General features: G+C 41.4%; 1 protein-coding gene, 1 non-coding gene and 1 pseudogene across 3 annotated transcripts in view; 2 read left to right on the forward strand and 1 right to left on the reverse strand.

Annotated features, from left to right (window-relative positions):
- Positions 1-25383, reverse strand: part of Snx9 (sorting nexin 9) — a 103594-nt gene that overhangs the window by 69151 nt on the left and 9060 nt on the right. For both annotated transcript variants that reach the window (XM_026393840.2, XM_026393837.2), the window contains exon 2: positions 106-262. In XM_026393840.2, coding sequence (XP_026249625.2) covers positions 106-168 — 63 coding nt within the window. In that variant the 5' untranslated portion in view covers positions 169-262. The remainder of the gene's footprint in view (positions 1-105; positions 263-25383) is intronic.
- Positions 16999-17514, forward strand: LOC113186397 (glutathione-specific gamma-glutamylcyclotransferase 2-like; annotated as a pseudogene).
- Positions 17796-17902, forward strand: LOC113186410 (U6 spliceosomal RNA). The gene has a single exon (XR_003301288.1). It is a non-coding gene; the product is annotated as a U6 spliceosomal RNA (small nuclear RNA).

Here is a 25383-nt window from a genome sequence, read left to right on the forward strand (position 1 = left end):
AACCTTTTCTAAGTTGATTATCTCAGGTAGGTATTATCGTGCCAGAAAGCGAACACACACTTTGACCCACAAATTTCACCCAGGGAATTCATTCTCTAAACGCACCAGTGCACGTGGACATTTACTGCAGCCACGTGCAGTATCAGAAGACTGGAGGCCACCCAGCATCTACCAACAGGGAGCTGCTTACATCAACCAGGGCACAGCACCACCATGGAATACACCGGAGCAGTACGAGAATGAAAAAAACCTCTGTGGAAACCTGGAAGGAATATACAGCAAGTGAGAAAAGCAAGGTGTAGAACAGGACACAGAGTATGCCACTTTTTCACGTTTTACATTTTCCAGTATTTCCTTAAAGAAATACTCAATAAATACAACAAGTATTTAATTTTAAATTGGTTACCTAGAAAGAGAGCAGAGAAAAATGAGTGGATAAGAAGAAGGATGACAGTGGGATTTCTTGGTATATTTCTGTTGTCGGTGTAACTGTATGCATGTACCAACAGTCTGAATTGAAATTAAAATGGGGGGGCACCACTTATAGTAACAATAAAAGACAAAATAGAAATGAGCTTAAGAAACCACGTACTCAAAAAAATTAAAACTTTGAAGTACTGCCTTACACCACTATCTTGGATGTGCAGACTCTGCTGGAAACACTGAGACCTGAGAGGACCTTCCCTGCCCGTCACGAGGCACAAAACCCTCCCAGGGCCAACTCTGGAGCTGGTGAGAGGCCCAACAGAATCTGTACTAAAGGCTGCAGAAGCGTTAACCATATTTCCAAGCTCCTGTTCTGAGTACTGTTGATTTCTCTACACGTAAATGTGCTATATGTAAACACAGTATGGTTTTATAACAAGGCAAAAAAGGAAAAGTTTAAAATTGTTCCTTTCCTTGACGAAGGAGTCTGAGTGCCATGAGTTTTGAAAGTTTCCTTAAAAATGTGATTATCTGGTATATTTGCATGCATACACGTGCACACAATTATTCAAAAACATCAGACAGCCAGGGAGAACACAGTGCATGAAAGTCTTGCACACATCATTTCTGACTCAGTCCTAGGTCGCTCTTATCAGCACATCTACTGCTGCTGAGCTGCAAGGTCACTAATTCATTCCCCAACCTCCAGGCAAAGTACAGCGAAATTTGGCTGTGGCTAAGAAAATAACCTCACCTGTCGTGTTCCACAACTGACACACTCAGGGTTACTCCAGGTGAACTGGGCTGCACGAAAAAAAATCACACAAGAAACAGAGATACCTTTTTCTTTGCGTCCTATGACAGCTCCTCTGACCTTAGGGGTCCACAGAAAGAGAGAGAGCACGTGCTGACCCCTTTTACTGGGGAGAAGCTATTCAAATGAGGCGAGGGCTCAGGTTTGAGGGGGTGTTGAGTCTAGTTTCATGATGTCTGCTGTCAGATGACTGACTGACATCTAAGGCCACACCCAAAGGCAGAGCAAGAGAAGGGAACACACAAATGGAGTTTCCATGGACATTCTATCCCAAACAGGGCGAAGAGGTAGGATTACAAAAGAATAGGTGAGTGTAGCTCAACCCCAGGGTATGTCCACTCAGAAGACTGGCTGAACTGGGGAAAGATCGAGTCTCGAGTCATGGCACTACTGCGCCAGACTTCAGCAATCCTTCAGATCCCCTGGTGCATCAGGACTGGAAGGCGTGGTCCACTCAATGAAGTTCCCCACACTCACCCTCAGCCCCAAATTAAAATGGTTTTATTTCTCCTGACTGTAAAACTACATGTTTACTGGAGGAAAAAAACCATTAAGTTGAAAAGCAAAGACCTCCCAATCCCAGACCCGGGACAACTAGTAAAGCCTCACTTCCAATCACAGTCCTGATCCCCCACCAGCGCAGGGCACTGACGCAATAGTTCATTCTTCCCAAGGGTGTGTGTGTGTGTGTGTGTGTGTGTGTGTGTGTGTGTGTAGCATGATTATTATCACTCTAGCAATTGCCAGCCAGCTTTGGAGCCAGACACAGGAGTCCAAATCCCCATTCCACCATTTCGCCAGACTTGAAAACTGTGGCTTAATCCCTTAACCTCTGGTTTCAAATTCCTTAAGAATAAGATAAGGATAACAGCCCATGCCTCGTGACACAAACGAAAAATCAAGTAATAAAAATAAGAGAACAGTGACCGCCATAGAGGGCTGTAAGCACTAGCTAGCTCTTGTCAGAATGATGAAGAAATACAAAGAAGCCTGCATTCGTTCATGCTTTGATTTTTCTGAATGTTATATGCACATTTTGCTTATGCTAAAATTTGGCATATGTATTTCCTCTTCCCAGACCAAAGATTCTGCAACTATTTCCCCTCCCCCAGTTCAAGGGAAAGTAGAGCCCCTGGCTACTGACTCTCACAAAAGTTGTTTCTGGAGTCTACTATCTCTTGGAATCACATAGGAACCAGACCTTTCACCCCACTAGCATAGGCATGCTGTGTGGCCTGCAGGGAGGCCCTACATATGGCCCAGGGGTGGGGAGGGCCAAACTCCTAACTCACTGGAGCTGAGGGTAGGAGCTCCCCCAGACCCAAACCACAGTAGGGAAGTGACAGTCCTGGGGAGTGCTGGCCCTCTTCAGCCAAAGGGGAAACCAGCATCTCTCATGCATTCTGGCATGAACTAATGCAGGCTCCTTTGTTTTTCTTCATCATTCTGACAAGAGCCAAAATAAATATTTTTTTGTGTGCATTATGTATATCTGTTTGTATATTTATGTGTGTGTGGTGGGGTATCCCCCCCCCCCCGACAGTACTGGGGATGGAACCCAGGGCTTTGCACATGCAAGGTAAGTTCTCTACCATGGAGCCGTGTCTCCAAACTCCCTCCCCTTTTTTTGAGACAGAATCTCACCAAGTTGCACAGGCTGGTCTGGACCTTGCAATCCTCCTGCCTCAGCGTGCCCCCTACCCCCAGTAGATGGGGTTGTAGGTACACATCATCACATTCAATTATGTCTGTTTCTAAGACTGAGGTAAAGCAGTATGATCCTACCATTCACATTTCAGAGAGCTCTTCCAGGGGGAAAAAAATTAACAGTACACAATCAAAATCACCACCACCAACAACAACATAAAACTTGTGGAGACAAGGGGAAGAAGTCAAAACAGTTTTAAAGTAGGAAACCACATCTCATAAGCAGAAAACAGAAGTTAAAGTTCTACAAGAAACCTTTGAATGGAAAAAGAAAATATATATTTTATGCTAACAGTGCACAGCGCACTGGGAGTCTCTGTGCACACAGAGTATGTGTCCATGTAGACACGGATGACAGGACAAGGCTGATCAGAGTCCTCAGGGAACCACTTGACCCCAATCATTTGAAAAAATATTTTAATAATGAAAACGTAACAAGGAGAGCAATTTTTATGTAAACTGACAAAAAGACAAAAACCAATAGTATCTCTGTAAACTCTGTGCATGTGTACACATTTATATGTATACAATTGGAGGGTAGTCCCATGAGCAACATAATACAAACCAGAAGAATTAGCCAAAAGCATAAAGAGCCTTCAGTAAGGAAGCAGGATCAATAACTCACACCATGCTCCAACGACACAGTGCACAAGGTCACGACCTGTCTGTAAACACACAAGTCACCAAGCCCCTGGGGATGTGTTTAAAGAAATTACAAATTCATTTTGCCCAAATGTACCCTCTTCACTTAAAAATGGGCACTTGAAACAAACTATGACTTGAGAAATAGAGAGATAATACTTTATTTTTAGCATCTTTAGACCACAAATCAATAATCAATGGCAGGGACAGTATGTTAAAGATTTTAAACATTATCAGTTTTTAAATTCAAACTCAGCTTAATTTCTGAAATGATACAAATACCTTAAAATATTATTTTCCCCAAGAGGTTGAACACTTTCTTCAAATTACATCATGCCATAAAGTGAATTCCAATTTTAACCATTGTCCCTTTAGTCCTCTGCTAATGCTCACTGGCAGGCACCAGCGAGCCCCTTCCTGCACTGACTGCCTTTTACTGATTACCCCAACAACTCTGCTTAGGTAAAAAGTACCTTATCTCATAAGGATAAGAAAAACAGTCCTCACAAGATTCCAAAGAAATGCTTTCTGTTTCTGTGTACGCAGTGCTTTCAACTCCTCACCTGGACTGAAGTTTCCCTGAATTTCTCAAACAGCACACCGTTTCCCGGAGGGCCTGTCTGTGTGCTGGGGAAAGACACGTCCTGCACTGCGCCCAACCGCCACACTTGGAGGCAGCAAAAGTGAACTTGTGCCCTGAACTTCAATACCTTTTTCCTACATAACCAATCAACTGAGGGCCTTCTAGAGAATAAAAATAGTGAAAGGTGGAACTGAAGAGGCTACCGTACACATCAAATGGAATAAAGAAAAAGGAGTACACTAAATGAATAACTCATACTTCAAAATCCAATAGTTAAAACAACCAATCGAACGAAGCCAGGAGTGGTGGTGAGAAGGCTGAGGCAGGAGGAGGGCTGAGTGCTGCATCCAGGAGTTTGAGACCAACACAGTGAGACCCCCACCTCCAAATTAAAAAAAAGTAAATTGATCAAGATCAAGTCACAGAAAGCTACGATGGAGTCCCTGTTGGCCAACTTGCCCTTCTAGATCCTGGCCGACAGGGCAGCCAGGAGCCCCTGCAGAAAGGAACCAAGGGGAGGAGCCCGGGTGTCTCTAGCTTGCTGCCTGGAGGCCCTTTCATTTTGACCCAAATGCTGGAGAGGAAGGAGCCCCAAGCTGGACGCACCTCCTGCTAAGTGGAAGGAAGGACCAGGGCTCCAGGAGGCAAGGCAGTGGGAATCCACAGGAGACCACCAAGAAACCGGGCGCCTGGGAGCTGCGGGCACTAGACTGCTGAGGGGCAACTCTGCAGGGCCCCCTGGAGACAACCACAGGGGAGCTGCAGACTGTAGGAGCACCGAGGCCAGGCAGAGCCCGGGGCGGCCTGTAGTTCCACCTGGCGGGAGGGGAAGCCATCACTGGATCCACCTGAAGTTCTCAGGACACAAGAGGAGGGTTGGCGGGGCCCAGCAGTAGGCACCTTCGATCAGGCTCTTCTAGATCCCCACCCAACAAAAGTTAGAAATAAGCATTGAAAGAATCAAACTGATTCATAAACACACTTTAATACCTTCTTAAGGGAGAAAAATGGAACTAGACACTCAACAACACCCCAACACAGTACTCTAGTATCCATCAAAAAATTAATAGGCAAGTCAAGAAAAAAATGTGACCCAATGCCAGGACAAAAACATCAATCAATAGAAACAGACCAAGAAGTGACAGAGCTAACACAATTTTGGCAGATATTTTAGAATTGTTCTTATAAATATGTTCAAGGTCTTAACAGAACAAATGATCACCATCAGGAGAGAAATGGATGTTATAAGAAAGAACCAAATGGAATGACCAGAGCTGTCAAATGCAGTCCATGAAATGAAAAAACATCCTGGACAGGCTTAAGGAAGCAATGACCAGTGCACCTGAAGACACAGCTACAGGAACTGCTAACAGAAAGAAGAAAAACTGCTGGGAAAACGAGCAGAGCCTGAGTGACGGGAGACCACAACCCGCAGCCCAACACTCAGGTACTGGAATCAGAAGGAAAGGAAGGGAAACAGAAAAAACGGTAAATAATGGCAAAAATCACCCAACTCATGAAAACTACGATCCACAGATCCTGGAATCTGAATAAACCCCACACAGGAAAAACACAAAGAAAACCACTTAAGTAACATCACATTCAAATTGTAGAATATGAGCAAAGAGAGAGAGAAAGATACAGAGAAACAAAAAATGAAACGACTGCAGAGTTCTCATCAAAAACAGGTCAAATGCCGTCCTTAAGGTGATGATAAATATCAAAAACTCCCAACCTAGAATTGGGTATACAGAAAAACATCCTTCAAAACAAGGCGACTGCAGGGTGGGCAAAGCAGTGGGCAGGGAAGGCAGGTGGGGTCAGGTAACAGACAACACCACCCTCACAGAAGATGGGCGCCACAAGGCTCCACAGCCTAGCAGGGTGACCGCAGATCACCACTTATCACACACTTCCCAAAGACTACAAGAGAGGAAGTGAAGGTTCCCAACACAAATAAATAACAATATCCAAGGAGACGGTATGCTAATTACCTTGATTTCATTACTACACCTAGTGTTTCTGTATTGACTATACTGCATCTGTAAACACCTAACGAACATGTCAATGAAAAATGGTGAAACAGGGGCTGGGACTGTAGCTCAGGGATAGAGTGCTTGCCTAGCATGTACAAGGCACTGGGTTCAATCCTCAATACCACATTAAAAATAAAAAATAAAAATTTAAATGGTGAAACAAAGACATCTGCAGACAAACAAGAACTGTCACCAGCAAACTGACACTTCAAAAATGTTAAAGGAAGTTCTTTAACCAAGAAGAAAATGACACCGGATTCAAACCTGAATCAGCACAAAAGAGCATAAAAATTGGCAAATATTGGGCCATGTTTTAAAAGAAAACAACATTGTTTAATTTCTATAAACAAGAACTGATTTTTAAAAAAAGAGTAAGAACATATTGTGAGATTTATAATACTGAGAAATAAAATGTGTGACAAAAACAATACAGTGCGCAGGAGAGGGAAATGAAGTCCAGAAGGTGGCCGAGTTCTCACAGGTGAGGCGTCATCGCATTTTCAGAGTGAGAATGTGCTCAGACTCAGATGACCTCTGTGCACCTGTGAGCCATCGTGGGCAGAGAGGGAAGGAGGCTGGGGAGGAGGGCAAGAATAAGCGGGAGAAAGGACATGTGTACGGCTAATAAGCCAATGACAAAGACATCGAGGAATACTAAAAACAATTCAAAAGGAGGCAAGAAAAAAATGAAGCAAATGATAGATGAGGGAAAACTAGAAAAAATACTAAGACGGCAAACTAGAACCACATCAAATCAGGAGTCATGCCAAATGTGAACGGCCAAACACTTCAATAGACAGATGGTTAACTTGATAAAAAGGAAGGCCTCCTCTATGCTTGCTACAAGAATGCACTTTTAGTATGAAGAGACCGAAGACTTAAAGGTAAAATAATGACAAAAGCAGGAAAGCAGGAAACGTAGGATACTGCTGCTGGGCTCCAGCTCACAGTGGGATCCTGGCTAGGGCAGAAGCAAGCAGACACATCTTTCTACCAGGACTGACCCTATCTGCCTAGGTGACTGGCTGCATTAAACACCTGCCTAGCGGGACCAAGGTTCAGGGTCTCTGGACACCTGCACAACCTGACTCTAGATATGTGAGGAAGCAGCCGAGAGGCAGGTGGCCACCACTCCAAAACCGCCACACAACTACGAGAGGGGAGCAGAGAGGAAGCAGGGTGATAAGGGGTCCTTTTGAGGATGATAATTAGTTCTAGAAAAGGTCAATTTAATGAAATAATACTATAAAAAGTACACAACTGTTTAATAAAAAATCAGTGGGCAAAAAATCTTTAGCCTCAGAAAAGATGGAATAGTGGGTCCTGCATTTATCCTCCTGCTTTAAATAACCCAAACACTGGACCCAATAACTTTAATACCAAGTACAAGCACTCACAGAAGTGGACAACAGACAGCACAAGACAGAAACCTGGAGAAGGGGGAAATGAGGCAAGCCCAGGAACTGCCCCAGTTTATTGCTTGGACAAGTCTTCAGGGCACAGTACACAGAGGGTCACCCGGATGAAGTCTGTCACTCTCTCTGCAGAAGGGCCTTAGGTTGGGAGTCTGGGGAGGCCAAGAAGCCGAGTTCACATAGAAGAGGATGGGAAGAATGTGTTCTGAAGCTCAGTGGATGGACCTGAGTCTCTAAGTGGAAACTGACTGCCACAGGCATGCAAGAGAAGTGCTCAAGGGTGGAGAGAACCACCAGGAGGAGGGGGCAGCCAAGCCGGAAACTCGGTGACACAGTCACTGCCCGTGTTATTCAGACAGGGACCCCTCAATAGTAGGTACCTTAATAACTGGTACCCCTTAACAGCCCTTCACTAAAAGTTGCCCTGATCTAACCTTCAAAGCAAAACTTAAAAAGAAGCATCAAAAGAATTGAACTATTTCTAAGTATCTTATCTGTATCCCAGAACACAGATCAAGAATGTTTTGAAAAATACATGATTATCCAGAATCCGAAAAGTAAAAATTCACCATGTCTACCATCCACCAAAAATTGCCTGGCATGAAAATATCTCCCAATGAGAAAGAAATCCACTGAGACAGAATACACCAAAATGTCTATGATAATAACTCTATCATCTGTGATAATAAAAATATTAGCATAAATTAGATATTATAATAAACATTGAACTAAATTAAGTAAATAATAACAAGTAAAAACAACAATAAGCCTATGATAACAAAGAACTCTAAAATTTATTTTTTAAATGATCAAAGTTTGTCACCGAGCAAAATATCCATTTAGTACAATGTGTATGCACGAGGGTAAAGGTATTTTAGAAACACCTGGAAGAACACGTACACAATAATTAAAAACACCTTGACAACAGCAAAGGAAGATAAAGAGGGTTTTAATCTTTTACTCTAGATACTTCATATATTTGGACTTTTTTCTTTATGAACATATGAATTGTTTGGGTAATTTAAAAGAAATTTATTCACTGAAAAGAGAAGATAATAGCTACAACAAACTCAACCTTAAACTAAGGATAGTATTTGTTCAATTAAAATCTACTGAGTACTTTAATACCAGGTACAAGTTACCTAGAAACAATTACTGTTTAGTAATAAAAGTTTGCTTATATGTTTTATCTAAGTCAAAAACTTTATTACTATATTATATTCTTATATATTGGGGGCATTTTTGCAGCCTTCAGTAAGCAAAAAGCTGCATGACTACAAACTCTAGTACAGTGTGTATAATGTAGTATCATAGTAAAGAAATCAAGTCACAGAGATGAGGGTAACAAAGTGGCAAAGTCCAAGGGACTTTAAATTCTGAGAATTATAACCTAATACAAAGAAGTTTTTGAAGTTTGCTAATTTAGACATTTCATGATTTCAAACTAATTTCCACCTCAGTTAGTTCAAACGACTGTGGTTTTAGAGTTTTATGAAATTCTGACATACTTCTTTTAAACCACTGGAGTCAAACAAAATGAACGGTTGGTGAGAATGTACAATGGTGCAGCCACTGCGGAAAACAGTTTGACAGTTCCTCAAATCTAACACAGGCAGGGCATGGTGGCACATGCCTGTAATCCCTGCAACACTGGAGGCTAAGGCAGAAGGATCACAAGGTCAAGGCCTGCCTTAGCAACTTGATGAGGCCCTGAGCAACTCAGTGAGACCTGTCTCAAAATAAATTTAAAAAAAAAAAAAAAAAAAAAGGTCTGGGGATAAAGTACCCCTGGATTAAATTCCTGGTAATCCCCCACCAAAAAAAAGTTTAACACAGAATGACCATTTGATCCAGGAATTCTACTCCTAGGTATACGTCCTCAAAGAACTAAAAGCAGGGGCTCAAACAGATACTTGTATGACAATACTTGTGGCAGCATTACTCATAAGAGTCAGAGGTGAAAGCAATCCAAATTTCCATTAACAGATGAATAAATATACAAGATATATGGCATATTATTCAACCATAAAAAGGAATGAAATCCTGATACATGCCACAACGTGGATAAGCCTTGAAACATGCTAATTGAAATAAGCCAGATATAAGAGGATAAATAATATGAGCATCCACTTATTTGAGGTATTTAGAGTAAGCATCAGTTACCAGGGCCTGGGGGGAAAGGCAACAGGGAGTTAATGTTTAATAACAGCACACAATTTCTACTTATGATGATAGAAATTTCCGGAAATAGGTGGTGGTCATACAACACTGAATGCACCTAATGTCTCTCAATTGTGTACTAAAAATGGTTAAAACAGTAAAAATTCATTATGTGTATTAAAAACTGTTTTTAAAAGTCTACAAGTAAGTAAAAATATACAAATGTGAAAAATGAATGGTACCCTAATTTCATTTTCTTCCTTCTGGAACACTCACCACATGTACAGCAGTTCTGCAGGAAAAAAGTCAAAGAAACTAAAACATGCTCTCCAAAGTGGCTGTCAGAGCCTCAGGAAGGGTAAAATACTTAAATACAGCCACTAGGCATGATAAAGCAGACATGCTCAGCTTAACTCTGAAAAAACACTGTCAGGTTTTTGCTGTAGGGCCCTCTTAGGGATTACAGGTAAGCACATGACCCTGACTCCAACTCTGAAAAAACAGAGGAAGAAAGAAACCCAAAAAGGAAACTCCCCCAGCACACTCCAGAGAATATGCTCTGACCCTCCTGACCTCTGGGTCAGTCCTTTCCATCTACTCCTCAGACCTCTCCCTCCTGTCAGCTTCGAAGCTGCTGTCTATTCCACATCTTTAAAAAGGAAAAAAGACTTCCCTCCAGGGCCGGGGCGGTGGCTCAGTGGCACAGCGCTTCCTAGCATGGGTGAGGCACTGGGTTCCATCCCCCGCACCACATAAAAAAATAAATGAAATAAAGGTATTGTGTCCATCTACAAAAAAATAAATAAAAGACTTCCCTCCACCCCATCCATTCCTCTGCCTTCTTTTAATCTCAAGAAATCAAATTTCAAGAAAAACTGTCAGCATGCCATGTCCACACTATCCAAACCTCACTTCTTGGTCAGGTTTTGTCCGCACGTGGCCTTGAGATGGCTCTAGCCAAGGATGCCCACAAGCTTCTTACTGCTAAGCCCAATGGACCAGGCCAGCCCTCATCCACCTTGCCCTCACGACCATGTGTGAGACGGTGTCCATCTCTTCCTTCTCAAAACACTCTCCCCTCCCCAGGCAGGTTTCTGGCTCCCTTTCCCCTTCCCTTTTTTCCTCAGGCTTCTCTTTGGAGATGGGCCATGCTGTCAATGTCCATGTTCCCCACAGTGCCCTTCTGACTCTACATACCACCCTAAAGGCTTCTCTTGCCATATTCATACTGAGGAATTCCAATCTATTTCTCCAGTATTTCAGAGTTTTAGACAATCTATTTTCCACTCAACAGGCCCAGAAATGACTTCATCAGCACTCCACCACAAAATCCACTTTCCCTACAGGGTTTCCCAGTGCAGCTGGAGTCTCACTGTCCACCAAGTGCCCCAGAAAGAAACCTCAGTTATTCCCGACTCCTTCCCTCACTCCCTTCCACCATCTAAGAAAGGCCTGACAAATCTACTTTCCAAATACTTCTAGAATCTGCTCACTTCTCTCCATCCCAAGTATGAGTCCCAGTCTAAGTCATCATCAGCTTTTTTCTTCACTTCAAAAGCTTCCTGCAAACCCTCCACACTAACATGCCTCACCACAATTCTTCTATCTTGTAGCCAGAAGTATCTTTCTAACATGTAAAGTGAGGGTCCCTCTCTTGATTAAACCCTTCAGTGCTTCCTTAAGTTCTTACAGTAAGGTCTAAGCACCATCCTGGACACACAGTTGTGTCCACACTTACTTGTTCACCAAATAAACTACGTCTAAACATTACTGAACATGGTTATAAGCAGGGTGACCACACATTGCAATCTATCTAGGCCAGTCCCAGTTGGGGCCTATTGTCTTGGTGCAATTCACAGCATTCTTTTATCCTCAAAAGCATTTCATTTGGACTAAAAAAATTCTATTGACTACCTGAACACCTCCATGATCCAGTCACTTACCACCTCACCTTCAATTACCAACTCCAGACTCATGGAATCACCTTCAACTCCATCAACATGTCATACCTCTCCCTCTACAGGCACCTCCCTTTCCTCAATTGCCTACAAACTCCACTTGTCTTCCAGGTTCTAGGTTTGATTTCATGTGTTAGGAAGCATCTTCCAACTGCTAACATCTGCTGTCCCTCCAGTGGATAGCCTTAGAACACTACACTGTACTGTGACTCTTATTTACATTTTTACATTGTCTAACTTTAAGTCCCGTTTCTACCTTGTTCCACATAGTACCTGATACTTTAGCCACGCAAGTATTTGTTAAATGAATGAATTATTAATCCATTTGCCACATAGCACAAAGTCTACTACCTAACAAGTGCTTAGAGGGTTCACTAATTAAAAATCACTGACATTGACAAACTTACCTAATTTTTAATTAGTTCAATTTTTAAAATACAGAAAGTATAGTTTTCTCGAGATGAAAAATTTATTTAGTTCAAGTTTACTGGCCCACTTAACAGAACCAGCATCCAGCCATATTGACAGGCAATCATAAAACTCTTAAATTTATAAGTTGTATTTTGCAAAATGCCAATGCCTATCCCATACATTTCTTAACTATACTGTTTCTCAATCTTTTCCATGGTTTGAGGGAAATTTCTCCCCATATCCTTGGTTTTCTGCTTAAAGCCATCTGAATCAATTTTTAAATTCCACATTCCTCTGGAAGGCTGTGTGGGTGCTCAGGCTGATGATGTGATACAAGATGGAGGCCTTAGAGGCCCCTATGCACTCAGTTTATCTATCCACCTGGAATAGACTGCTGTTAGGCACTGCACCAAGTGGGAGAGAAGCAAGCAGGTCCCATCCTTCCCTCAGAAACCCTCATTTTATTAAGAAGAGACAGCCAATCAACACCCAGGGTCATCCCAGGTTGTGAGAAGTGCATTTAAGGTGATGTGATGAGGTGATGTGACACAGGAGGCCTCATTCAGGCTGAGGCCTATGGAAGGGTGAGAGCTAGCCAAGTGGAGAACAGGGACAGGAGGAAGTGAGGCTGAATATGGCAGAAGGAAGCCCAAGTGCAAAAGCCCAGATAAGGGCTGTGCATGGCCCGATGGGAAAACAACTCGGAAGCCAAACTACTCAAACGCGAGTTGACAAAAGGGGTTGCTAAATTAACATCTTATTTTTAGCAGGGCTTCCTTGCTTTATTCTATACAAGTACACTAGTGTTCAGAGAAAGGGGGACATGATTTGCATATCCCATGAGTAAAATTTACTGAAAAGCAACTTTTACGACTTAAGTACTACTAAAAGCAGATGAGAAGATATTTAATGTGTGATGTTGAATTCCAGTCCTCCCTCCTGAACCCACGGTAGAAATGACTAATCTCAGCCCATTTTAGTCCTTCTCAGCAATGCCATCTCTGCCCCCAAAGCTCAATAATCAAAATGGATAAAATATAATTTTTTTTTCAATTAGAAAATTCTTTAAGATTCTCTATAAAATTGAGATATTCAAGTTTTCCCACAGTTCTTAAGTTAGGAAAACTTTAGCCTGATAATTTTTCATGGTCCTTCATTTGTAAGAATTACACACTCTCCTGAGTTTCATCAAACCTGAAAGTATAATTATTAAGAAGAACCTTTCCTCAATGACTCAGGTCATGGTCATACCCATAAATTGGAGGGGGGGGGGTGTAAAATAAAAGACAATGAAGAGTCACTCTAGGCCTTTGCCTTTATATAGGACAAATGACAGGGTTATATTAGATGATCTTCAAGTCCCTTTGGATTGATTTAAAGTTTTTAAGAATGCAACTTAAGTGAAATGTATAGATCTTTACAATGAAGCTACTCAAAATGACACTTCTGCTTAAGGTCATGTAGCTGGAATACCCATGCAGCTGAGTTAAATGAGGAGTACCAATCCGTTTTAAATGATTCTTTAAAAAAAAAAAAAAATTGTGTGTGTGTGTATTTTTAGTTGTATATGGACTCAATCCTTTATTTGTTTTTATGTGGTGCTAGGATCGAACCCATGCCTCACACTTGCGAGGCAAGTGCTCTACCACTGAGAGCTACAAGCCCAGCCCCTTAAATGATTCTTGGACTAAGGCCAGTCTTCTTAACTAGGACTGATTTTTTACCAGCACTTCCCCTTGAGTCAATTTCTCTTCTAGATCAACATAGCTAACACAAAACTCACCACATAACTACAAGTGGTTTTTGTTGCATTACAACTGTAAGGTTAGGGAAACCAAAAAGTAAGACTGCCAAAGAGAATTAAGTTAGAATATCCACAATTTGAAGGGCTAGCTTAAACTTTATTATACAAAAAATGGAAAATTGAATTAGACTTGGTCAAAGGAAGAGATTCTGGCTATATCTAAATGAGTGAGGGTTCATTATATGCAAAGACAGAGAAATCAGAAGATCCTTGTGTGTGGGCACTTCCTAGACACCTACACAACAGGACATATACTCTGACCAAATTTTGCCAAAGTCTCTTTTTCTTGTCCAGTTGATCCTTCCTGCAAACAAACATACCTTACAAAGGAGGGAAAACCAAGTAGACAAGGAAAGGTGAAGAGGCACTAGGCATCTCTGGGTGTGAGGCACTCCACATGTCCTTACTTAAATTCTGAACAACCCTAAGGAGGTGGTGGTACTCAGTTTTACAGGAGAAATATCAGCTCACACCAACTACACACAACACCCCTATCTGGAGGCAGAAGACCATCAGATGCAAGGAATGGAAAGTGATCCTGTTTGTGCCACCTCTCCTGCAATGCCTGTGACTACAGGACCCTACCACCACCCTGCTCCACTCTCCTCCTACGTGAACCTTTCCTCTTGTCCAAGTCCAAGCAATTGTGCACTGCTGCAGGAGGCTCTCTTGATAACTCAGTTGACATGTCATACACCAAAAGCTACTCATTACGCTGGGATCAAGTTCAAATTCATTTCCTTGGCATTTAAGATTCCTCATGGTCTAACCCCACCCTAAAAATCTATTCCAAATTCCACTCCACAATGCTAAGTCTCCTTCTAGATCATTCTTGCCCACTAAAACACACTAGATGAACACTCCAGCGAGCTCACAACATTCAGGCCCCTTCCTCCCTTTCCTGCCCTCCCCCACATTTCATTGAGGTTTCCATCCCTGTGAATCAGGAAGGCAACCCCAAGTCCAGCTGCAGGGAGAGATGTACACCTGATTAGCCCAGGGACAGTTCGCAGGAGCGGGGGCAGGATGAGGTTTGGATATTAGGTATCCCTTAAAAGCTCACGTGTGGAACAATGCAAAAAGGTTTAGAGAAGTGATTGGTCATGGCAGCCTTAAACCCTTAAATTAGTCCCCCTGATGGGATTAATTGAGTGGCAGCTGAAGGTAGGGACGGTGTGACTAGAGGAGGTAGGTCATTGGGAATGTGCCTTTTGAGTATATATTTGGTATTTGGTGAGTGGAATCTCTCTCCACTTCTTGATCATAATGTGAATCACTTCCCTCCGACACTCTTCCACCATGTTGTTCTGCTTCACCTTCAGCCCTAAGGAATGGAGTCAGCCATCTAGGGACTGAGACCTCTGAAACCATAAGCCCCCACATAAACTATTCCTCCACTAAAATTGTTCTGGTCAGTCTTTTAGTCACAGCAGCGAAAAAGCCTTAGATGATTTGTTACATTCCTTGTTTGGGCACTATTCTGCCCATACAAGTTTAGCATCCCTAGAGCTAATGTAACTGGCTCTGGCATAATTACAGGTGAGGATCCACAGCTAAATGATCAATCTGCTTGGAAGCAGTGACACTGGAATGGCAGCACAGGACTGTGGTGGGAAAGCCTAGCTTTCTCCAGTATACACAATGGCTCCCAGCTCTTAAAATCACTTCCTGAACACGTGCCACTTCACAGGTGTATGAAGACCCGCAAGAGCAGTCACTGTCCCAAGGGTAACAAGAAAGGAATGTTTACAGTATCATGCACAAAAAGACCAGGCTCTGGGGGAAGACGACCTCTCCATAGGCATGGAGGAGGTCCTGCCCAGGATGGGCACAGGCAGAGCCCTCCAGCCCTCCTGATGGGAATCTTGCATTTGGTTTAGCATGGTGTTGTAGAGTTGGGTTTCTTGTTTGTTTGTTTCTGCTTTGGTTTCCACCCACTGTCTTAACACAAATCCCAAGGACTTAAAAAACAGAGATTACGTTTGTTTTTATTTTATTTCTTTTTATACCTGACAGTAAACCTAGTTATTTTAGTGAAAATTATAAATACTGAACATAGGCTAAATTGAAGTACCCAGAAAGATTATATTCTGACACCAGCAGCAGAGTATTTTTTTTTCCCAAAAAAATTAGCTCGCCCTTCACTTGTCAGGTGGAAGGCAGGAGAGCCCCCAGGCAGAGAACTGTTGGGGGGGGGGGGCACACCGGTCAGCTCCTCTAAATGTAAAACACTATGGACCACTGCTTCTTTTATAAAATAGAAAAATGATACCATCATACTATTTTAGTAAACTATATTAATTGTTTTTAAAAGTAATCTTCTAAACTCTATTTTCACCAAAAATGTGCATTCTGACCATTTTATAAATCATAACTTAGCACAAGGATGGTGATATATTAAAGGAAGTGGATTGAGTTACAATGAGGAAAAAAATACTGAATTCAACATCTGCCATCAGTTCTTTACAAAGCTATAGTACGTTAGAGTTATATTCTAACCTAAGTAAACCCAGATAGTCACAAATCACAAAAATATGACTCATTAACAGGAGAGCAGTACACAGCCTTATCCCACATTAGCAGCTTACCAGATTCACCACCACCCTCTGCTCTATATGAAGCATGGAGCGGCCTGGATTCAGCACCATAGGCTGATAAACAAGGTAATGTGATCCCACCAAGGGAAGCACAAACTTACCAAGAACCAGTTGGCAAAACTGTTTATGCCAGGTGTGCTTACTTTTGAAGCTATGCAACTGAACTACTGCATTAGCTAATGAAATGAGTGTGAAAGAATAATTGTAGGAAATCTAAATAGAATGTTTTGAGAAAGCTTGGTAAAGTTAAAAAATAAATAAATCGCTAAAAAGCTTACTGTCAAAGTTAGTTGTGACAAGTTAAAATAAAAGGGAAATAATTATTAAGAATTTAGGATTCTGCTCCTGTAGACTGTAGTCTCAGGTGGCGGCCAAGACCGCAGCTGAGGGTTGGCCGCCACTATTGCCTCCACTACCACCACAAGGGATCAGGAGCCACGGCAAGATGTGGGTTTTTGGTTACAGATCCCTGATCTGGAATAGGGACAACCCCTATGGGGACAAGCTGGTCGGATACAACACAAACTACACCAGTCGCTTCTGGCAGGGTAGCACCAACCACTGCGGGGTCCCGGCAAGCCATGAAGAGTCGTGACTCTTGTTGAAGATCATCGGGTTGTGTATGGGATGTTGCTTACACACTGCCAGTAGGAAAAGAAGAAGAAATAAAAGCATACCTTATTTCGGAGAAAAAAAGCCAAAGAAACGTAACAGTCATTTTTTATCCAAAAGATCCCACAACAAAACCATTCCTAATTATCTTGATCCTGCCCCCCTGGAAGACACTGCTGAACAGATTTTTAATGCAGCTGGGCCAAGTGGAAGAAATATAGAGTATCTTTGTGAGCTTGCAAATTCTATTTGAAGACTTATATCAGAAGATGCACATGAGCATCTTTTCTCCTTGGAAAAATTAGTAAAGGAACATTTAGAAGAAAAACAGAACCTCAGTTGCATATAAAGATCTAATCATTAACTTATTCAAATAGAGCATTTAGTTTTCAAAGAATAAGTTCAGCACACAATGGCAATATTTTGGTTTACTTGAAGATCTTATTGTTTTTAATGTTATAGCCAGGATATCATCTAAATGCATAATTTAATTGCAAGTATCTTGAAACATATATTAGGAAGACTGAAATACAGAGAAAGAAAAATTCAAGTTTTAATAATATAATGATTTCCTAACTATATGATATTGAACACTTGGTCACACAAGTGAGTTCTTTAGAAATATACAAAGTACTCGCTTCAGCAGTACATACACTAAAATTGGAACAATACAGAGAAGATTAGCAGGGCCCCTGCACAAGAATAACAGGCAAATTTGTGAAGCATTCCATATTTTTAAAGAAGCAAAATAGAGAAAAATACAAAGACTTGGTTCGGTTCTTGTTTGTATCAGAGTAAAAATAATCTTGTTTCATTTCATAATACTAATTTGAGGTTATAGAGAATTAAGCCAAAAATCCAATATATTATAAGATTAAAAAAAAAAAACACTAGGATCCTATACTCACAATGATTTAAAAAAAAAAAAAACTAGGATTCTATACTCACAATGATTTGAAACTCTTCCAATTCTTTCTTTAAAAGAAACTAAAAATGGGAAGAGTAGGCAAGGCACTGAGTATGGATTCCAGAGACGGATTCCTTTATTCGAAGACATGGCTTTCTACCTAAGGACTGCTGGACCAATGCATGTTTATGTATTTGTATTTCCTCTTCCATCTTCCTTTTCACCAACTCTGCAACCCACCACAGGCGCCATCTGGAGGAGAGTGGCCAGGCCCATTATCCACTTACAACATAATAAACACACATAATCCGGCTCCTCCAACTCGACACAACTCCCTCCTACTGTTGGCACCACCAAGCCACAGGGAAGAAGTTGTAAGAGGGTCTTGTCCCCTGAGGATTGCTAAATGCAAGTCCCTATTTTTGGAAATATGTATTAAAATATTTACCACAAATTGTCTAAACTTTGTTTCAAAATAATGAGGGAAGAGAAAGATACGGGGGTTTAGAGGAAATGGAATGGGCCAGGAGTTGATGGTTGTTGAGGCAGCTAAAGGGTCCAGGAGATTCATGGCACTGCTCTACTTCTGCCTGTCTGAAATTTTTATAAATAGCTAAAATAAAAAATACTGAATTATGCCAAACTGTTGATAGATGATATCTTAAGAATTCACTGACCGTTCTACCTAAGGACTGGTAGATCAATGCATGTTTATGTATTTATATTTCCTCTTCAACCTTCCTTTTAAAATACAAACAATATAAAATTCCACTAACATTTTATACTTAAAAAAACAAAACAAACAAAAAACTCACTGAAAGGATCCAGGGAAGAAGAATCCTAAGCCAGGACCATCCTAGGCTATTCTCCTAAGCCCATGGGAACGCTGTGACCCAACTCTCATTATTCCAGCTCTTCTTGGGCTGCTCCACTCAAGGCTGGGAAGCTTCGGAAAATTTATACCTTAGCCAATCCCAAAAAACCAAATGCCGAATGTTTTCTCTGATATAAGGAGGTTGATTCATAGTGGAGTAGGGAGGGGGAGCATGGGAGGAATAGACAAACTCTAGATAGGGCAGAGGGGTGGGAGGGGAGGGAGGGGGCATGGGGGTTAGAAATGTTGGTGGAATGTGATGGACATCATTATCCAAAGCGCATGTATGAAGACACGAATTGGTGTGAACATACTTTGTATACAAACAGAGATGTGAAAAATCTGTGCTCTATATGTGTAATATGAATTGAAATACATTCCGCTGTCATAAGAAACTAGCAGGCAGTGGTCCTCCTCAGGAGAGGGATGCCATAGTTCTGACTGATGACAGGTATTTTGACCTCTGCCTGAAGTCTGGCAGTCTGAAACAGCACTCCTGTCTGGTGGACCCTGGGAAACTTAACAGAATGATAACAACACCTAGAGGGGCAAAGGGTCTGATGGCCGTGTGCTTACTTTCAGCAAGTCCAGGAGGCAAGATCTGAAATTTTCCATTAGGGAGAATCTCAAATTAAGTAATAGAGGTGTGTGTGTGTGTGTGTGTGTGTGTGTGTGTGTGTGTGTGTGTTTGGGGAGGGTCTCCTTAAACTTTTTTTTCAACTGATTTGACTTAAGAGTCTCCTAATGTGTAAAAGATCCATCAATCCCTTTAAAACTCTCTCACTGACTGAATTAAGTGGAGCACAGGATTTTCCCAGTGTGGTTTTAATTAGATACAATCAATTAAATTTTAAGAAGGAAAAAAATAAGATCTAAATCCAACATCAAAGTAAACAGAGCATTAACTCCCTGGAGTTAGTTCTGGCAAACTGGGGGAAGGGAGGAAGGGAGGGAAGGAAAGAAGGAGGCAGGCCTGTGGGTGTGGTGGAAACCCTCCAGGGTTCACACTGCTACATCAGTTCCAAGGCTCCCACCACTCCCTACTGGCCAGCCACCTCCCCAAGCCCAGCTTCCTCTCCAGACATGGCACCTGCTCATTCCTTAGGCCCACACCTTCCTTCAGGTCTCTACCTGTCACCTTCCCTTTAGGGATCCTTGGCCACGACTACCCTCCTGCCCACACACCCCACCTTACTGACCCTGTGGTTGGCCATCCACCTGCACTGGAACACAGCTCATGAGCACAGACTTTTGTCTGAGGGCAGGGCTTTTAACATGGCTTTCTTCAGTGCTGTATTTTTAACATTTCGACAGTTTCAGGCCCAAAGCAGATGTTCAACAAATTTACTGAAAGAAAAAAACAGCATGATGATCTACTACCAAGGGGACCCATGAGATTTGCTCTCTGTGAACTCAGTATACGGTTCAGCTCAGCTAAACACATATAGGTATTATAGAGTTTCTAACAATGCCAGTGTACGTTTCAATCTCACTCATACTCTTGTCCTCTAGGCTTCTAAGGACTTGCCTTGTTTTTATCTTGATTTGATGTGTGAGAGTAATTTACCAGAATTAACAAAAACACTGAGGCAAGAGCAAAGGGATCAAACACAAACAGCCAGACACCAAGATGTGGGTAACTGACTTAAATTTCAGGCAAATAAGGAAAAGCAAGAAGAAACATTCTCACCTTTACAAGAGTAACTTGAAATCATAAAAACTGGTTTCACTCCCCAATCTGAGGTGTAACAGATCCTAGTTTATATTTTATTTTTATAATAATATGAAAATCACCACCCAACCATAGCAACTATTCCTTGCTACAAAGCCAGACACTCTGATAATCAGTCTATCATGTAAAATGTTACTTAATTCTTAAAATAAATTTGGCAGAGATAATACTTTTTAAAATATTACTTCTTCCCCGTTAGCTCCTTTATTTTTAATCCCACCTCTCCACCCCAAACCAGCAAAGCCCACAGCCTTGAGAGAAGGGTGTGACGAGGCAGAAGCCACAGTCCTGACTTGGGTTTCCAAGGCCTATGACAGAAAGATCTCTAGGTCCAGAAATACTGAAAAGAAATACTGAGAGAAATACTGCAAAAGAGGCAGAACACAGGCATGTCTTACCCACCCCACCTGTGTCCCAGCCCCCAAAGCCTGGAAAGGCAGTGAGGAAAAGAGAGCATGGCTGATACCGTCTGTATGTATTTTAACCACAGAACTGCAAATACGAAGAGGCTGCACAGTCTGTAAGAATGTTGGCTCATCCCTGAAATCTCACCAGCTGGAAATCCCTACTCCAGTGTAAGCTCTGGGGACCACAAACCAGGGACAGTACAGAAAATGTGCCAGGCATTTTAAGGAAACTGCTTACCTGGAGTAGACCCATTTCAACCATGCCAAGACCCTGTCCTGAGCCACAAGGGATACAGAATGAAGTGGGGCACAGAAACACTATTTACCTAGCACACGCTGCTCCCTAGTTCTAAAGTGGCTTAGTGTGATGAGTCCTTGGTAAAATTTTAGAGCAGGACCAAGGTGAATGGACAATTCTGTCTTCTCTGAAAAGGAACTTGTATCCTGCAAGGCCAGTCATTATAATGAAGAACACCCATGAAACATCACAATCCTCACTCTCTCACCCACCACAGTACAGAAATGATCCTCTCCTAAGTCTGGACTAACGCAGTATGTTTAACTGGAACTTTAATTTTACATGTGATTTTCAAGCTACGGCCTCTACTGATGTAAGTTCATTCTGCTTTCATGTTCCCAAAGGCAGCGAATGGGGGAATAGAGGGTCTAATGTCTAATTGCTGTGCCATCACTGTGCACAGCATGAACTTCTCCTGCCGCAACTGCAACTCCCAAGGGAAGATCTCAAACTTCCCCACCAGACAACAACTCCTTGAAGCAGGAAAATGCACATGCATTTTCATTTTTAATATAAATTTTGGAGAGACCACTGAATGAAAAAACAACCTGCTTTTGGTTTTTAGTAGCAATGTGGCATGCTTAACATGTCCTGTAACTATCCCTTGAAATTCATGTACCTTTCTAATGTTAACCACATACTGTGAAAATGAAACATATTCCACCTATATGGAATATGATGTTTATAAGTCCAATAATGGAACACGTGTCACCAAGAACTCTGCAATCATCTTCTGTACTTTCTTATTTAGACATTAGTTCTCATTGATATTACTGAGTTAAGTTACAGCAAGTGTTTTCAATCATAAAGCTACTTTCTAGAATACAAACACACATGCACACACACACACACCTTTGTGCATATGAGTCCTAGATGGATCAAATTAAGATTTATCTAATTTAGGGAACACACCTATTTTTTCCTCTGACTTTTGACACATTTGTCTTTTTACTTCCTTAAGATTTCTAAATGGGCAAAAAGGAAAGCTGAAGCTGCTGACATTCAAATCATCAAAATTAGGTACAGGTATATACCACACTAGTAAAACAAAAATCTAGAAATCATAAATTATCTGAATTATAAATTAAACAGGATTCACTTACATAGTAATGCCCTGACTTAAAAATCATCCTCATTATATAACCACTTCAGAACCACAATACAAAGCAAATTAATTTGGACTGACTAATGTGACCTACAATGATACCAATAGATAGGTAGGTAGGTAGATAGATAGATAGATAGATAGCAGGCAGGCATGTTTTCTGCCCAACTTAAAAAGCAACTGGGAAAGACTGGGGTTGAAGCTCAGTGATAAGTACCTGCCTAGCATGTGTGAGGGCCTGGGTTCGATCTTCAGCACCACATAAAAATAAATAAGTAAAATAAAGGTACTGAGTCTACCTACAACTTAAAAAAAAAATCAAAAAGCAACAGGACAGTGATATCACCAGCCACAGCAACATTACTGCTAAAATGACCTGAGCCTCTAACTATGTTGAGACATTCTGCACACACAGGTTGAGCATCCCTTATCCAAAATGTATGGAACCAGAAATGTTTGGACTTTAGATTTTTAAAAGTTTAAAGTATTTGTATGTACATAATGAGATATCTTGGGGACAGGATCCATATCTTAAATATAAAATTCACTTATTTTTCACCTACATCTTATATATACAGTCTGAAGGTAATTTTATACAATATTTTAAGTCATTTTGTGCATGGAACAAAGTTTCATGGTGTGGAATTTTCCATTTGTGGTATCATATCACCACTTCAAAAAGTTTCATTCTGGAACATTTCAGATTTTAGATTTTTGGATTAGGTACATATGTTCAATCCGTAATACAAATGACCAATTAACAGAATGCTTAAAAATTACCAAACACACCAGAGTAGACCAGAAATCAAACTGCCTTTATTTGAGAATACTTATCAATCATTTGAGTTCAGAAGAACTCAAGACACAGCCTGATGGGCTGGGGGTGTAGCTCAGTGGTGGTGTTGCAGGGACAAAGATAGCAGAAAACAGTTTTAGCCAGGTTCAAGGGGCAGAGTTTTTGCTGTAATCATCAATCAATCCTCTGAACCCCGAGTTCAGGGAGTTTCAGAGTTTTATACCCAGCATGTAAGGGGAGGGGCTCAGAAGTTCACAGTCTGCAGAAGTTCACATAAAAGCAGGTTTTTCTTTCACTGTTTGGGCAAGTTAACCCTACAAGGACAACACCTTAGAAGAGGAGAGCTGCTTCTCCCCTGTCTTTCCTCTCCCTGCCAGCTGTTACCATGGAGCTCAATTGGGGTAACTTCTCTTAAAAATGTGGAGGTCTCTGTGAAGCCCAGCTCAAAGCCAGAGGCCTTGTTTGCACATTTCTACAAACTACTATACTGGATACATGTTTATGAGAAACTAGTAAGGGGATATCTAGCACCTGGAGTGCTGATTTCTTCCTGGCCAGTGGCCAAGTAAAACAGAGCAACACAAAAATAGGAAGTTTATCTACATTGAACTCTTTTGCAGAGACTCTTTTGCTGAAAGTCCGAAAATCAGTCATGGTAAAGATTTCTGGAGAAGCCCAGTTAAGACTTTTCTGTGGAGAAAGGGGATGCCACTTCAGTGGAGCATTTGTCTGCACGTGTGAGGCACTGGGTTTGATCCTCAACACCACATAAAAATAAACAAATAAAATAAAGGTACTATAACTTAAAAAAAAAAAAAAAAGCCTGTTAATGCAGCCTACCCAACCACAGTCTCAGATTTAAGGACCAACCTTAAAGGTTCTTTTTGCACTCTCCACAGCAGTAGTCCTCAAAGTGTGATCCTGAGACCAGCAACCTAGCATCACTTGGGAAATGGAAGAGAGGCATGTTTGAAGTTCTACCTCTGACCCCTGGTCAGCAACTCTGGGGGGAGTCAGTAATGCATGATTTACCAAGCTCCCAAATGGGGTGACTGTTGCACAGCTCCACCATTAATGCCTACATCTCAGGAAATACTATCATTACTTGGAAAATACTGATGCACTTTAATGAGAACCCAATTTCTCTCTGAGGAAAGCTTATCACCATTGCTATAATCTTTCTGTATAGCAGAGATGCCTTATAAGTGAGAGAAGTTTGGGGGAAATGTTACAATTGCTTTTTAGAAAATACTGCCAGTCTCCACTGTGCAAGCTACAGAAAAGGCATGGGAGGCTCTGACTCCTCACAGGGAATGGGTTTTCTTCTTTACTTTTTGTTTGTTTATTGCAGTACTGGGGATACATGTCCAGGACTTTTTATTTTGAGACAGGGTCTCAGTTGTCCAGGCTGGCCTGGAACTTGTGATCTTCCTGCCTAAGTCTTCAGAGTAGCCAGGATTAAAAGGCTGAGAACTTCACTTTGGGACATCATAGACAGTAGTAAATATAAAAATTTCCAATAATATTTAAAATTGTTTTATCTCCAATACTTTCTTGGTTCTAAAGGATTACATAATCAATCTAATATAACTACCAGTCTCTACTGATCTTCTTGGTCTTGTGGTGACAAGGACATTGAATTAACTTTACTTACTTGTAATGGTAATCACACAACAAAGTACATCTGTAATCATCAGATTGTTAACACATCAATAAACAGCTGTAGAAGTTTAACACTAACCTCTCCACTCTGAAATCTGAGTACTAAGTGATCTTTGAAAGGTGGAGGGAGGACAGAGTGCTAGACACCACTGCTGAGCCACAAGGGACTGGCCATTCTGCCCCCTCTAAGCTCCACAGGAGAAAGACACACAGAGGCAGGTGTGATTACAATGCATTCTTTAATTTTTTTTTTTTTTAAGTTGTAGTTGGACACAGTACCTTTATTTTATTTATTTTTGTGTGGTGCTGAGGATCAAAACCCAGAGCCTCGCACATGCTAGGTGAGCCCTCTACTGCTGAGCCACAACCCCAGCCCTGATTACAATGCATTTTAAGGCAGCCGTTTTTAAGAACTTTAGGTTTAGTGCTGGTTGCCG

Source organism: Urocitellus parryii, chromosome 8 (genome assembly GCF_045843805.1).
Source record: "Urocitellus parryii isolate mUroPar1 chromosome 8, mUroPar1.hap1, whole genome shotgun sequence".
Classification (NCBI taxonomy): domain Eukaryota; kingdom Metazoa; phylum Chordata; class Mammalia; order Rodentia; family Sciuridae; genus Urocitellus; species Urocitellus parryii.